The sequence below is a fragment of the Nannobrachium achirus genome, assembly GCF_963921795.1.
Source record: "Nannobrachium achirus genome assembly, chromosome: 6".
Taxonomy (NCBI): Eukaryota; Metazoa; Chordata; class Actinopteri; order Myctophiformes; family Myctophidae; genus Nannobrachium; species Nannobrachium achirus.
The window spans coordinates 40,739,180-40,756,071 of NC_137815.1; the positions used below are offsets into that span (position 1 = coordinate 40,739,180).

Consider the following 16,892-nt stretch of genomic DNA (forward strand, 5'->3'; position numbering starts at 1 on the left):
TATTCCTATAAGTTTCAACACAGAGCCATCTCTCTTACGTACATGTGCAGAGGAAGGCATGCATATTTAGCCAGTGGACAAAACGTGACCTTTTTTTACTTGTCTTTGTCTTTGTTTTAACCACATTAAACCTGACATCTCTATTTTGGTCATGTACTTATATCATTTTTCAAAAGGTTTTCAAACATTTAAAAAACAAGTGAAGACATTTTAAAATGTTGAAAAATAGCTAAAATGGCCGATCTACACGCTCGCGATGCAATGTGTTGTGATCTTGCAGATTGGCTATTCAAACGAAGTATATAGGCCAGGGCTTAAGTGGTAAATGGTTGTTTGACGTGGCGGCCAACTAGGAATCATGACTGAAACCTCTCAATCTCAGTTGGCACAACAAATGAAGCTGGAAACTGGAACTCGCTTGACGAAAATCAGTAACAATGCGTAAATTAGGCTTTAGTCCATTGTCTCAATAATACTTGAACTTTCGACGGATCTAGAGGAACACCGTCCCCCCCGTCAGAGAATTGTGGAGGAGCTGCTGGTCCCGAAGACGTAGTCGAACTCGGTGAGGATGAGCTCCACGGCCTGGTTCTGGTAGACCATGTTGATAGCCATGTTCGCGTTGTCCCGCTCCGAACGCATCAGAGTTGGCCCAAACACGATGCCAATGTTCTGGGTGGTCATCCTGTTCGAATCCGAGCGTTCCATCACTCTACGGAGAGACAAGAAAGACGGGAGGAAGAATGAGAGAGAGACCGAAAGGGGGAGATGGGTAGAGCCAGAGAGAGAGATTTTGATTGAAATGAGAGAGAAATGACAAGGGAGACATAGATGCTTCCGCCTTCACATGAGAGCACACAGCATGACGTCCTTCTGTCAAGACCTCAACACAAAGAGCACAGTTTCACAGCAGGCTGACAGGCTTTTGAACTTCGGTTTTCTGAATCCGACTGACTTCATCTTTGTAAGTGCAGTCACGGAGCTGACCACTAATGGTGCACAGAGCTTTATGACCATGGTCACTATGTGACATCTTTATTATTCTTACCCATTTGCAGAATGCCATGACAGCTAAGAGGATCCCCCCACTCGCTGGGTGGAATAAGACATGGGTGGGTTGCAAATTGAGCATTCACAGAAAGTGTACGTGTGTATACGTCTTCCACCTACGGTACATCCGCCTGCTTGTGCACGTTTGTGTATGCATGTGTGAGTGTTTATGGACATTCTGCTGTGTTTGTATTTGTGTATCCTCATCCATATGCATGTGTGTACATTAGCGGTCAACATCCACCTACCTCTGTGTGTGTGTGTGTGTGTGTGTGTGTGTGTGTGTGTGTGTGTGTGTGTGTGTGTGTGTGTGTGTGCGTGCGTGCGTGCGTGCGTGCGTGCGTGCGTGCGTGTGCACGCGCACGTGTGTCTGATGGAGACTCAGGAATGGGTTAAAGCCACAGCATGAGGCATTCTTCTAAAAATGCCATTCCCACCAAGCCACAGAGTCAGCCAGCAATTGCTCAAAACTTCCACATTAAAAAGAGAGGAGGAAAAAAGAGAGAGAGAGGAAAGCAAAGAAAAAAGGAGTGAGGGAGAGGGAGAGAGAGAGAGGTTCCAGTGGTGGCGGCGGTGGTGTTGGTATGCCTTCCAGCAGACGAACCACAACGCTCCCATGGGGCTGAGAGGAGGAGGAGGAGGAGGAGAAGGGAGAGGAAGAAAAGAGAGAGGGGGGGGGGGTTAAACTAGGGGGAAGAAGAGAGGAACAGGAGGGAATGGGGGGGCAGGGGTGTACTGTAAGGAGAGGGGGGACAGTGAGGGAGAGACAGAGAGAGAGAGAACGAATGGGTTGATGGAGGAGGGAGATAATAAATGAGAAACAGAGTGAGGGGAGAAAGGAATGACAGACAGTGTTGGGAGAGAAAGAGAAAGATAGAGAAACGAGGGAGGGAGCGAGAGAGAAAAAGAGAAAGACACAAAGTTGACAAATTCATGGGGCCCACCACACCCTGGCACAAACATCACCCTCAGAACACGAAGCGTCCGTCCGTCCCTCCGTCCCCCCCCAGGCAGGGAGGGGAAACCATAAGCGGTGAAAACACACACATTTTATGTACTGAACTGGCTCGCAGAAAAGAGAGGAAAAAAAACTGCAAACTATTCATCTCCCTCAAACCTTTTCATCTTCAGAGGACCTAAAGTTAACAACAGCGTGGCGCTGGTACGGTACGGTCTCGGCACACGATGTGATTCATAAGTGTCTCGCGGTGGTCAGAAAAAAAATTGATGGAAAACGAGGGCACTCTGCCCCCTCTTGTGGTGTTTTTCTTTTTTAAACGTTAAGGCGGAAGAGGAAGGAATCGAATTTCTTTTGAGGGCATCTGGTTCGTTCCTTCATGCCGAGTGTGAGTACCTCAAAGGAAATTAGGGGAGGGTGATATTTCTGCACAGGGAAATGCGTCGGTTTTCACAGCACGACTGAACATGGCGCTGACACGCACATGCTGTGTGATATGATAAGGCAGACGACGAGGGAGGCAAAAAGGTGGCAGACATAAAGGCAACAAACCAGACAGGCAAATAGATCAACAGGAAGATGTTCAGAAGCATTCAGTCACAGGTTAACCACTTCGACCAGGGTTGGGCAACCTTTTAGGCCGGGCACATGATCACCTAACTGTTGTCTGAGGCTGGCGGGCTCACCTTTGCAGTGAATACCACCAAGTTTACATCTTATTATAGGCTGCTAATTAGAATAATACAGGATAGAATCATTTTATAATACACAGCAATAGCCACTATTATTGTTATTGGTTGTGTTCTGTTAGACTTTGCCACACTAACATTTCACTGCTTGTATATGTCTGAGTAGAGACAAATACACCTGGATTCTTGATTCTAATAAAACTTAAGTCAATCATTTAATATTGATAATAATTAATAATAAATGTATCTGGGTAGAAACCTTTTTCCTTTCTCACTTCATACAAAAATGTTTAATAATGGTTGTTTTTGATCAACTCATATGATCGCGTCAATAGCCCAATCTGATCACCTTGTAGATCAAAAAGTGGTGGTTGCCCACCGCTGACTTAAACACTATTATGTACTTAACTGACTTAGTTAAGATGTCCCCCATGGGTCTATAGTTGGCCCCCTTCTTTTCTACACCAAATCCCTTGACGGAATGTTCACCTATTATGACATGCCCAGTAGGGACACTGTCTGGGGTTAAAGCTGAGCTTGTGCTCTCACCGTCTGAGATGTTGGAAAATGAACTGCATGGTGTTGTGGTTGGGGGGAGGCATGTTCAGCACCAGACACTTCAGGCGGTCCACCTTGTCCTGGTAGTCGGACATCTCTGGAAAAAACAGAAGGACTTAGTTAGTTCAGTGGTCCTCAACCTTTTCAGGCCGCGACCCCCAAAAGAATCATATTTGAACTGGGGACCCCCCCACCCTGACGAGCAATAAGAGTTGAGGCATAACATTTTAACATGGTTCTATTGTGAAAATAGCAGATCTACATGCTCACAACGCCTCGCAACGCGAGGCGTTGTGAGCATGTAGATTGGCTATTTTTCACAATTTCAGCCTCTAATATTTGACAATTTGGCCAATGTTAAATTTGTCATTTTAGATATCTTAAAAAGCCCTTAAATTGTCACTTTAGAAATGTGCAGATACTGCACTTAAAAGTTATGTTGGTACGTTTATTGTTGAGTGAGAAAACAATGTTGCACATTAAATTAATCATCTGGGGACCCCATCATCCCGACCCCCAGGTTGAGAACCACTGCACTACATGATCTTCAGTGCCTCCGTCCCTGATCTGTTGGTGTGCTGTATATGAAGTAATTATTAATAACTGCCCTGGCCACTGCGACTCATTTGTGTGATGTCCAGTTTCCCCAAAAAGTTAGAATGAATATAACGTATGGGGCATCAAGCTAATGATAATCAAAAGCAAGGACAGTTAATGTGCCCCCATCCCCTGCTCCCACAAGCTTACAGTGCACGCACACACGTGCACACGCACGCGCGCGCACACACACACACACACACACACACACACACACACACACACACACACACACACACACACACACACACACCCGCATAAATATAAGCCCACAGTACACTTGCTTTATTTATTTATTTATTACGAATATTGAACATATATTAACCCTTTTTCTAATTTAATGGAAAGGTGGTGGGTGGATTCAAATGAAATAATTGATTACTAAACATCATTTTATTTGCTTACTTTGTAATCAAGAACATCTTTAATAAACATTAAACATTAAATGCCCTATTTTCTACTTTGTCGTTTGATGGTGTTGAGTGATAAAAATAGCTGAGTTTGTAGATCTGGTATTTTTAATTTCTTTTTATCCACAAGTTTCCGCGGGAGTTTACTGGAGACTATCGGGACCAAACTTCCGGGTTTAACAGCAGACATACAAGCTCACGTCGCGTCGCAGATGCAACCCGTTGTGAGCTTGTAAATCGGCGCCGGAAGCTCGGTGCAGACGTCTGCGCAATGAACTATGGGGCGTTGGAAACTCGTGGATATATGCCCAGAATAGGGACGCCAAGTTGAAATTAGGCCAAGTTAAGTACAATTTTATAAGGAAAGATAAAATGAAAAAAGGTAAAATAAGTAAATGATATAAAAATAAATAAGAAACCTAAGCCTAATGCACTGGTGTACTTTCCTCTCACATTTAGTTAGTTTGGACTGTCACACGGGTGGAGATAATCGCGCGTCGCCTTTTTGAGACAAAGGGGTTTTCAAGCCGGCTTAGAAATTTGGGATGCTTCCTTTATATGAGTCTCATGAATAGCGGGCTAAGTGAATGGAGGAGAGTGGAAGCGTTCGTTCACTCACTGACTGTCTCCACAATGTCTGTGAAGAAGCCGTAGGGTACCAGGGGCTCAGGAAGCTCACGGAAGAAGAGTTTTAGAGCACCGGTGATGACGTGAACATCCTCCCACTCACTCTGGTCCAAGTTCAGCTTCTCCTCTGGGAAAGGGAGGGAGAGGGAGAGAGAGAGAGAGAGAGAGAGAGGGAGAGAGAGGGAGAGTGGAATAGAGCGGGAGACAATGACAGATACAGATAGAGAGGAGAAAGAGAGAGAGAGAGAGATAGAGGGGGGGGGGGGGGGTTGATGAAGAAAAGGAAAACAGTGTAAACGGTGAGAAAGAAGCGGGGGTATGTAATAGCATCAGGGAGTGGAACATACAGGACGAGGAGCAAATCCCCATCAGCGCTAAGCTTTAGCTTAAAGGCTTGTTGCTGTACAAGAGAGATACAAGTTGTCAGTGAAACAGTCATAACAGCAGCTGCACACAACCTCGCACGCACATGCACAAACGCATGCACGCATGCACGCACGCACACACACACACACACACACACATATAAGCGGAGAAATTGGCAAAGAGAAAATCTCTTATTCACTCCTTTGCAGTGTTTCTCAAATCCACATTGGAGAGCAGTAACATGACATTTTACTGTTCCATGTCCCCCTTTGAGGGTCTGCGATGAATGTCACTTAATTCAAGATCTATGGTGCAAAACAAGCAGCACTGTACCATGGTGTTTTGAGAAGCCAGAAACCATAATGGGCCCAGAGAGTGTCTCTGGCACTGATGCAAAAACACATCTCTGTTTTGGCCACTAGGTGGCACCCATGGACCGTGAGAGAAACTCACTGTACACCCATCTATACATTATTACATCAGAAAACTTCAAGCAGACAGAGCGCTTAAGGGACACACGTACATTAAGCACATGGTAATACAATCAGCACACTGTTTCAGCACAACAGCGTTAGCGCGGTGTATATACGTGTGCAGTCAACAGTCACTGTGAATGTGAAAGCACACGCATTATGCGTTTTTTTTTTGTTTTTGTAAAGACGTGTGCGTCGGCACACTTATGCAACGCACGCATACATACAGTAACATTACAGAAGCACATTGAATATCAATTTTTTTTTTTAAAGCTGCGAGGCGGAAGGAAGGCTTGCCGCCGGCTCTTCTGGTCTCCATTTGAATCTACCTTGTACCAATTCCTCTGGGAACATGAAGCGGCCATCGGTAGTCACCGCTCGCTCTGCAAAAACCAACAGTCATTCAATGGGGTGCCTGCTTGTGAAATGATTTACAGTAAATGACACAACATCACATTGTGTCCTACATACTTCAGTGACTGGAGTCCCCCCATGTGTCTATAGTAGGCCGCCCTCCATTTTTCACTCTACACCAAATCCCTTAGCTGAAAACAGCCGATGTACAAGCTCACAACGAGTTGCGTTGCAATGAGTTGTGAGCTTGTAGATCGGCTATTTTCACCAAATGTTTGCCACAGAATAGGAATTCTAGGTTGCATGTATATAAGAAATAAATCTGTGTGTGTATCTGTGTGTGTGTGTGCGTGCGTGCGTGCGTGCGTGCGTGCGTGCGTGCGTGCGTGTGTGTGAGACTTTGCTCTGTCTCAGCTTTTATTGTTGGACGCCATATATGAAGAAGATGCTGATAGTGGGAGTCTTGCTGTAGTAACTGTATATTCGTGTGGATATAAATAAATAATTTAAGAGGCATGCATGTGTGTGTGAGTGAGTGCACTGTGAGTGTGAGTGTCTTTCATCCTCCTCCTCTCACCGTGGTCAACCATGAAGCGGAGTTTCTGAATGACAGCCAGGTTTCCAGACACCCTGTAGATGCCGTCGGTCTCCAGCCCTGAAACGAAACACACACGTACAGCCAGGTGAGCGTGTGAAAACGCAACACAACACACACACACAGACACATCCAGGTGTGTGCAGATACACTGTGGATTGAAATCTTGCTTAACATTGAAAGAAGTCGATATATTACAACATATCTTGATTAAAATCAGACACTGTAAAATCCTTGTTGCTTTAAATCTGAGACTGAATGAACGAATATATGAATGAATGAATGAATGAATGAATGAATGATTTGATGTAATTGTACATATTATTCTGAGAGTATACAAATACCCATAAGGTTCCATTTGGTTATATTTGGACACAAGCCTAAAGGATTTTTATTGTGCAGTTCTGTAATGAACCTCCCTGGTTATTGTCTCACGCTGGTCATTAAAGTGCCATTCCCATGCAATCAATAATTGAGCGTGCCTTGACATTTTTTGTTTTGTTGCAGCGGTGAGCGGTATCCAATCCTCCAAGACATAAGACATACATAAACACAACATGGCACACAAAAGCATAATGCTGTACAAAAAATAACCAACCGCCGGAATAAACGGCCCCACATTTCAACAGCTAGTCGTGGAAACAAACTTTGAAGGTTTAGTTCCCGTGTAATTGCTACAGGGGGAAAAAGGAATTACTACAAACTTCCCCTTCACGTTTGATGGCGTGACGCTGCATTCAGCCCCCATAAAGGCTTTGTTTATTGTGATAACAAAGCTATGTTCCTGCTTCACCTCCCACCACCCCCCCACACACGCACATGCACACAGGTTTGGTTGGCCAAGTATGGGCTTTACATTTAAGCCAATTCCATGGCCATTTCCTTCTGCTCAAGAAACAAAATTCCCATTCAATCTTCTTCCGCCATCACTTGGAATGCTGCTTTGCAACTGTCTCCAGGGTTCTGTCGCTGCCTTCATAACCTGCAAGTGTCTATATTTGTAACTGTGTGGATTCAAGTTACGGTACAAAACTAACAGAAGGATTGTGTTTTATTAAGCCCTCCAAGGTCAGTATAGTACCTTTTTTTTCCCCCCATGAATAAAATATTCATACACGCCTCAATTTTACCCCATTTGGGTCTATCTTAATATGGCACCTGCCATACGTACTCTGTGAGCGTGCACGTTCAAATCCCCTTTCCTGCGTGGAATATAGACATAGCGCGCTTTCTTAGCCGATTCCTGCCATGCCTCTAAACTACGTCGTTAACATCGTCGCTGCAGAACTGTCAAGGGACCGTCGCTTAAAATAGGATTCAGGCCTCTTCTCCAAACTGGCTTCGCTGTGGCTTTTTTTTTTTTTTTTTTTACAATTATAGTTGAGCGCCATCTGTATTCTTCAAAGTTCAGCAAAGTAAACGGTACCTCTCCTCTCCACGGCTTCTGTACACAGCCTGACGAAACGCGGCACCGTGTTCCTCTCTCTCTCGCACAGCATCTCCAGACGACAGCCAAAAACTTGATCTGCATGGGGACATCAACGACAAGACAGAGACGCACGCGCGCACACACGCACACACACACACACACACACACGCGCACACACGCACAAACGAACGAACACACACAGACACACAATCTGTTCAGAAGAAGTATTCCACAGATCATTATGGATTCCACAGGCACTTCCTGACAACACTGATAATAGCACATAATATGGAATCTACAAGCACGTTTAAGCGTTATCTAAGTTTACAGTTCAAAAGGCCTTTCTCTAAGAGAAAAAAAAAACCCTCGAGCCGATTTCAGCTGCCATCCTCTGCTCAGTTCCCAGCAGAGAACTAAAGCTCCCCCTTGATGATGCAATGGCATTCATGTACAGTATATACAGTGTGTCTCCGTGGTGCTACATCTGAGAGGCTCTACACTAGACTATGTATGCCACTGTGACATTGCTGCATGATCATTTTTATTCCCATTGCGCTGCAAAGCACGTTTGTGATGAACCCACTTGTGTAAAGCGCTTCATAAAAAAAACATGGATACAGTAAGTCAGTGTGCTCATCACTTTAACTTTTCCCTTATTTGACCACAGAAGCTGCTTAATTGCACATTTATATTTAGAGCGATGGCGTGGGAGGGAGGGGGGAAATGTTACCCACACATCAATACTTTTACACCAGGGGCCAGCACAGCACAGCAGTCTTGTAAGTACAGTACTGTCGACTGAGCAACTCCACCACCAGATCAGATAATGGTTGAGTGCCTAAATTGGGGTTGTTTAAAGGACACGGCTGGTGTTTTCATTTCACATTTAGTTCCATAGACGTATCAATGGCAGTGGTGTAAAGTAACAACAGTAGGTACATTTGCTCAAGTACTGTACTCAAGTACAACGTTGAGGTGTCTCTTTACCGGAGTGTTTCCAATTTCCAATTTTTTTTTACTCCACTACATCTTGGATCCAAATATTGTACTTTTACTCCACTACATTTATTTGGAACCTTTAGTTACAAGATACTTTGCAGATATAAATGATTATGTCATAAAACATAAATGAATGCACTTTAGCCCTATTTTATACCTAGGCTATGATGCGACGCGTCGTGAGCTTGTAGATCTGCTATTTTCAAAGTACATTTTGATGCCAATGCTTTTATACTTTTACTAAAGTAAATTCTGAATACTAGACTTCTACTTGTAATAGAGTATTTCTGCATTGTAGTATTTGATACTTTTACTAAATTAACAAATGTGATTACTTTTTCCACCACTGATCAATGGCAAAATGTGGATAAGTAGAAAAAGTAATATTGCCCTGGAGTAAAGCAGACGTAGTTCTGTGTTGTCAGATTAGAATCACTACCGCATTTTTGCTATTGCCCTCCTGGAACTGTACACTACACTATTTAGAAGCAGCGTTATCTTTAACGCACGATTACACCTTGGTAAAGGTTTGGGTTGTATAGTTACCTTGCCATGAGATCTCCAAATAGTGTGAATAGATAAAAAATGGATAATCCAAAATATACTCCCCATTGACTTACAGTCAACTAACATGAACGAAACGGATATGGGGCAAAATAAAAAACCTTTTTTATAAGAAGATCCAGTTGGTAATTTTCTAAGAATCACTGTATTTGTTATTTCACATGTAAGAAACGACAATAGTACCTTTAGGAATTATTTTGGTTTACAAGCCTGCACGCACGCACGCACGCACGCACGCACGCACGCACGCACGCACGCACGCGCACACACACACACACACACACACACACACACACACACACACACACACACACACACACACACACAGTCCAGAGTTTTCTAATATGTTTGTTACTTTGAAATATTAAAAATAAAAATATGAAAATATAGAAATATTAATTTCATAATGGAAGTCAATGGGGATGGGTCCTGGGATCAAACTGAAACCTTGCCCACATTTTAAGTACATAACAGATGACTGACATCACAGGCTGGCCATATGAAGTCCATGATCTATATTGGAGCCACGCCATTCCAATTTGGATTCCGAGATACACACGATTAGATTTTCTTTTCCTCATCTCTTCTCCAGAGACAGCTGATCTCTAGAGGCTCACAAAGCATCGCAATTATTTGGAATGTAGCCTATTTTTGCCAAATGTTTAGCTATTATGACATGCCTAGTATAGGGACGCTGGAGTTTCATGTCATTTTAATAAGGCACAGACATGTGACGCGTCCAATCTCACCTTTGATGAGGCCCTTCTCCTGCAGGGCCTGCAGGGGCGGTCTCTTCAGGATCAGCTTCTTCAGACGAGTCTTCACCCTCTTCCTCTCCGTGTTCTCCAGGTTGGACGCAGAGCGTGGCACTGTTAAAGGCGGAGAAGAAGGAGTAGTCAGAGCAGGAGGTGATGAGGGGAGGACAGGAGATGAGCAGGGAGGATGGTCACAATGAAGAGCAGGTGGACAGAGTGATGCTGAAGGTGATGAGGGCAGATGATCTGCCACGGAGGATGTGAGTGGATGTAAGTGGGCTCGATGGAGGTGAGAATAGAGGACAGGACAGAAGGGTGAAAAAGCCCTGAATGGATTAGGGGTGCAACAATAAAGTAATCAATGTCAAATATAAAAAAGTATACATTTAATGTAATAATATATTTCCCCAAAAAGCAGATCTACAGGCTCACAATGTATCGCGATTTGCGATGTAACACGTTAAGAGGTTGTAGATCAGCTATTTTTGAGCAAGACTTACATGGTTAATTAACAGTAATTGATTATTTAAAAAAAAATCATGTTGATTCGTTGATTAATATTTGTATTATAAAAAAAAGGGGCTTCTCGTTTGTTCGGTTAATTGTAAAGTACTGATAGAATAATTGATAGTTGCAGAGAGTGAGTGAGTGAGTGAGTGAGTGAGTGAGTGAGTGAGTGAGTGAGTGAGTGAGTGAGGTGGTGAAGATGGCCGGGGCAGCAGGGCTTACGTGCTGTCGTCCTGTATCTGTCATCCTCGTCCTCGTCCAACATCTCCACGCTGCCTGCTCTCCTCAGAGAATACAGGAGAACATTGTCTAGAGGGTTATCACGGTCCTGAAACACAGGTGAAAGTTTGCCTTATAAATGACTTACATCGCCTTGGTTATTATCTGATTATCTTGAGTGAATGTGTGACTTGTAGCGTGACAGGAAAGAGCGTGAGAAGAAATGAATGCTGGGAGTGAGAAATACATTGAAACTGTGGTCATGATATGTTGCTCAACGTGTGGGAGGGGAAAAGGTATTGTTTGTAACCACTAAACCATATACTTAGTTGAGTGGTGCCCCAGGGCTCTATATACTAGGTCTGTTAGCATTTCCCACTATACACCAAATGTCTTTGCAGAAATTGCAGATCTACAAGAGAATGGCTATTTTTGCCATTTTGAGTTTTTATCATATATTCTAAAGTGTTTTTATCCAGTCAGTGGTTGTACATATAGTTAGTGGTTATAACAACATAGCACAAAGATATCATTGTGTGCGTGAGTGCACAGATGCTTCCCATGTGTTTGTGTGAGACGGTCTCACCAGTTTGTCGATGACACTCTGAATGGTGTTATACCACTCTCTGATCATGGAGTCTGTCTCCGACTGTAGAAGGAACTCGTTGCCCGTCACCGTCCTCAGCTGAAACAATGCGCAGTGCAACGCAGTATTAAAACCTCCTCCCCTGAAGTACGGAGCGCGCTAGACGGCGCTCCCACATGCATCCCACACTGCCATCTTTCATAGTGTAGCACTGCTGTCACACCAGCGCTGCTGCGCTAAGCTCTGGAGACGATCACACAACTCCCCAGTGAGCTTTTTAACAATGTGTTTTTCCCCCTCCTCTCCTCTATTCACACTTCTCTGACTACACATTGTGTAAATCTCCTTTAAAGCAGTGTAACGAAGTGTGGAGTAGAAAGATCTGGGTAGCGACTAGCGAGACTTAAGTAAAAAAAGTTGGCTTGTGTAAAGTTTCACCCAACATGACACTGTAGGTCAGATATTCTGCCACGAGCGTGGGCTGAGTTTGCGTTTACGGTGCGGATGGGGTTTAAGTTGCAGAGCCGGACACACACAATCTGCAGCGGAGGTGTTAAAGAAAGTTTTTTTTTGCTCAATAATACTTCCTGTGATACTCGACTTCCTTTAAGCAGAATTCGAGCACGAAAACACATTCTTGCCCTAGGACGGTTGAATTTAAGTTCAAATGAAGATTCCTGAAGAATATTGTGCCGAATAAATCCTTAACCACTTAAACCCTAATTGACCACTCAACTTAATCTCTACTAGTCCCCCTCCATTCTTCCTTCCACTGTGAGCTTGTAGATCTGTTACTTTTGGCAAACAGAATAGAGAACGCAAGACTGCATATGGTTAAACGATATACCCATGTCATTTAAATATCTCAGTTCCTACACCGACTGTTTGTAGAAAGAAACAGCCACTGCCTCTTCTCCTCTCCTCTCCCTCGCTCCTTCCTTCCCTCCTTGAGTCCTCACCTCCTCTCCCTCACTCCTTCCCTCCTTGTGACTCCTTCCCTCCTCGTGCTCTTACCTCCTCTCCCACACACCTTCCCTCCTCCATCCTCGTTCCCCTCTTCTGCCTCTTCTCCCCTCGCTCACTCCTATCCCTCCTCGTGTCCATAACTCACCTTCAGGACCCAGCGACCATTTTTAAATTTACTGGATAGGATCGTGGAACACTGGGTGTTTGAAGAGTGCACTTTGTGTACTGTTTACCTCTGCCTCATTATAAAACATTAGTTTCTCATCTTAAAGACGAGGTGAAATGTGAGCATGAGCATATTGTGATTCTTTCATAGGTAAACAGGGGCTGGGGGTGTCTCAGCCAATCAGCGATGAGAGCTACCAACCTCCGTATACATCTGTCTTTTAACCCAGTTATGAGGTCTGATTTGGCAAGTATCAGTCAGTATTGGCAAAGATGTCACTTTGGTCCCTGTAAATCCCTACATGTTTTTTCCTATATATAAAAAATGGAAACAGCACCAAAGCAAGCATGGCTGCCCTTAAAATTCAATGAAACTTTGTTGACAGGTGCATGTCATGATATCATTGGTTACCTTTTACATTTTAGTTTGACAGAAAGTAATCAAGATTTGACTTTTGCTAACTGTTATTATGACATTTTGACCACCTAGATCCTGAATTGTTGGTGAAAATATAAGGTAGGCCTAATTGGTGTCATCCTAGAAGCCCAATTCACACTGTGTTGTATGACAGGTATTGTCTTGTAGGTCAGCAATTTTTGTGAGATGGAGCATATATTAGGCTTAAACCTGTAATTTGTAATTTGCGCCATCAAGCTATGAAGTGTAAATCAAGCTGTCAGCTAGTTTGAATTAGCTTCTGAGCCAGTGGTTGATGTTCTGTTTGTCACCTTGAAGACGTTCTTCTTGCTGGACAGTTCATTGGCCCACTGGATCCGGGCTCCCCTCAGGTCCACACTGCTCTCTGGACGACTGTTCCCTGGTTTCTGTGAAGAACAAACGCATACGGTTACATACAGTACTAATCCAGGGGTCATTGCCATGCTGGCTTGTGGTGGACATTTTTGTCTTTTTTTTTTACCACTGACATACAAAATGAGTGGGAAATATTACCAGAAACACAGAGTTAAGCAAATAAAGCATTTGTTAACCACAAGTACTAGTTGGACTCTTAAGCCCCTATCAGAGTCTGCGGTGAAGAGCCTACCACCGCAAATTTTAGGTGTAAAGCTATCCACCTAAAGTGAGAAAATAAGTGGAGGCCATCAGTCAGTTACGGTGAAGTCCTATTCACAGTGACTGACTGGTCTAAATCGACCAATCAGTGAACGGGGTGAAGAGCCTATCTGTCTGAAAGTAAAAACAGAGAGATGTGTCGGGACTCGCGGTGGAAAGCTCTTCACCGCAAGTAATAACGTAACGTTGTAGTTTTATGACTCAAAAAGACTACACCGCGGTGGATAGCTCTTCACCGCGGTACCGACTCTGATAGGGGCTTTAATGTGCCATAGACGTCGTAGCAAATAAGTGTTATACATACAGTATTCTGAAGAAGACCTGCAATTCAGCAATTGGGTCTCTTGATAATAATGGTGTTTAAAAAATTAAATCTAAAACCTTTCACAGACAAGACCAAGTCTTGCCATGGACACATTTGTCTGTGTACTAATCTCATCTGCCTCAATAAACTCTGACAGACCGTTCCCACCGAAAAATAAAATAATATCGACACTTGAAACGCTTCACTTTGATCGCGCTGGTCTGCGTTGGTGGGGGGGAATTGAACGTTTTCTGAGTTGAGATTTTCCATCTGGAGCGAAGATATCGAGGCGACGGATGACTTTGTTCACGTCACCCTGTTCGCCTCATTCTTGCTCTTCAATGTTGCGCCAAGTCTCGTCTTTGCATTGATTTTGTGTGTAATGGCGCAGTTCGAACAAATACCAGTATTTTATCTCTTGGTGGGAACGCATCTTGAGAGTGTAAAAGGGGAGTGGGAGTATTATTTGCTGAGGGGATGGGAAATTACATTTTACTCTCTTAATGTATGTGTATCTCTTAATGCACAATGGGGATATTTGTTGTTGATAGACTGAGGCCATATGGTCAGGTTTTGCAAAGTGGAACTGCAATTATCATAAGGAATGGAATGCATTTCATTTTTATTTCTCAACATTACAAAACAATAGTGCAAAGTACATGGCCTGTAGTACCAGTCCAACGCATGTTCCAGGTAAATGGGGGAAATTAATTGCTAATGGTTAAGTTTAGCTTGCAGCCAACAGAAAACAAATGAGGCTATCATGGCCCAAAAGGAAAGAAAATAGTTCTGTAAATGAGGTGAGAAAACCCTGGTCATGAAAATGCTTGCAGAAATATGCACATGCATTATTTTTCATCAGAAAAGCGGATATAATATGCATAACACTAGTTGGGGTGCTGGGTTCAGATAGGATCATAAAAAATAATAGGAAAAGTTATAGAACCCACCCACTCACTCACATGCTCCAATACATTTTGATGGCATTTCGAGCCTCTGCTCTATACTGAGTTTGACCTCATGAAGAGCCGAGGCTCAAAACAGCGTAAATGTCTCTTCATTTTCATTTTGTCAGATTTGTAAATCGGCACATTGGGCTGATTCTGGTTTTATATATCTCAATCATTGTGGAACTGGCCATTATGAGTGAGTCAGCGTGACCATTATGCATGGCTGTGAATATTTATAGATTCTGTACCGGTCATTGTATCTGCCATATTGTAATTCTATAGGAGCACCATGCATAAGCTGCAAAAAGGGACTCTCTTTGGCTTGGGTTAATTGCATCTCTGACATCCCTTTAGAAAGGCACGGACGTTGTAGTATTCTGTAACTTTTTTTAAGCAATTCGTTGAGACGATGAATAGACTGGACAATTAAAACATAGAATGGGCAAACCAAGGGTGGAACCCCCCAGACGGCCTCTCTACCCATTCAGCTACAGCTGCCCACCAGGGGCTTCACAAGGGGGGGAGGGGGGTGGGACTGAGTTACTAGGGCCCAAGGTGGAGGGGCCTTAACTATTTCATACTTTCGCTAATGAAAAATAGCAGATATACAAGCTCACAGCACGGCACTGAGTGCCGCGCTGCAAGCTTGTAGATCTGCTATTTTTGAAAAGTCGTGAAAATGTGTGCAAATCTTTGAATATATGTAATTTTAAGCGAACATTTGTAACTCAAATTTTGCTTCTGGGGGGTCCCTGGATCGAAATATTTTGAGATGGGGGTCTGCGGCCAAATACATATCATTTTGGGGGTCCTTGACCTTCACATGAAAAGGTTTGAGCACCACTGACATAGAAACAGGATTTGAAATATTCAAAGACTTGCACACATTTTCAAGGTTTTTCAAAAATAGCAGATCTGCAAGCTTGTATATCTGCTATTATTCAATAGTTAAAGCACAAAATAATGCGTTCCCAGTCTAAATGGGTTAAACCCCCTCCCTCTATGAAGAACATTCATGGGGGGGACCGCAGTGAATCCTTGTACCCAGGGCCCAGAATTTGGTGCGACACCCCTGCTGCCCACTAAAGATGGGTCCCATAAGGGTCCATACTTTGATATTGGCAGAGTATTGTCTTTTGACAGCATGTGGCATTGTGCAGCAGAAAGGCAACATGCCATGGATTGGACACAGGGGTGGAATATGTTGGGCAAGTGAACATTTGGTGAAAATAGGAAAAAAATAAGAAATCTACATGCTCACGTCGTGTTGCAACACTGGTTGCGACATGATGTGAGCATGTAGATTCCGGTTATTTTCTGAGAAGATATTAGGTGGAAAGGAAAAATGAAAAGGACAAAGTACAGACAGAGCCCTTGGGGACCATGGTCAACGACGTATAGGGTGTAAATATTACCATACTCTCTTTTTAAAACCGAAAAATTACATTCAGCATTTAGAATTATCAATTGGTTTTTTAACAACGGTTTCTGAATCAAGTTAGCTTGGCTCAAAGTCGTACAGGGAAGTGCAGAGAATCATAGAGAATGTGGTTGTGTGTTATAGTATAGCTCTTACCCAGCTGGAAGGAGTCTGTGATTTGGGATCTTTGAAGAAAACCAAGCTGTTCCCTACTAACACCACCCAGGATGGATTCCAGCTTTTCCTTCAATCCAACAAACAAAAGAACACCTTCAG

The 16,892-nt window shown here is 43.4% G+C and overlaps 1 protein-coding gene across 1 annotated transcript in view; it reads right to left on the bottom strand.

Annotated features, from left to right (window-relative positions):
• Nucleotides 1–516: 516 nt before the first annotated feature.
• arhgap9 (Rho GTPase activating protein 9) overlaps nucleotides 517–16,892 on the bottom strand; it is a gene marked incomplete at both ends in the record, with an annotated part of 37,625 nt that continues 21,249 nt past the window's right edge. The window contains 11 exons of the mRNA XM_080728226.1: nucleotides 517–712; nucleotides 3,247–3,352; nucleotides 4,882–5,016; nucleotides 6,058–6,111; nucleotides 6,660–6,737; nucleotides 8,104–8,202; nucleotides 10,419–10,538; nucleotides 11,154–11,259; nucleotides 11,737–11,835; nucleotides 13,597–13,692; nucleotides 16,773–16,860. Of these exons, the coding sequence (XP_080584352.1) occupies nucleotides 517–712; nucleotides 3,247–3,352; nucleotides 4,882–5,016; nucleotides 6,058–6,111; nucleotides 6,660–6,737; nucleotides 8,104–8,202; nucleotides 10,419–10,538; nucleotides 11,154–11,259; nucleotides 11,737–11,835; nucleotides 13,597–13,692; nucleotides 16,773–16,860 (1,177 nt within the window). The remainder of the gene's footprint in view (nucleotides 713–3,246; nucleotides 3,353–4,881; nucleotides 5,017–6,057; nucleotides 6,112–6,659; nucleotides 6,738–8,103; nucleotides 8,203–10,418; nucleotides 10,539–11,153; nucleotides 11,260–11,736; nucleotides 11,836–13,596; nucleotides 13,693–16,772; nucleotides 16,861–16,892) is intronic.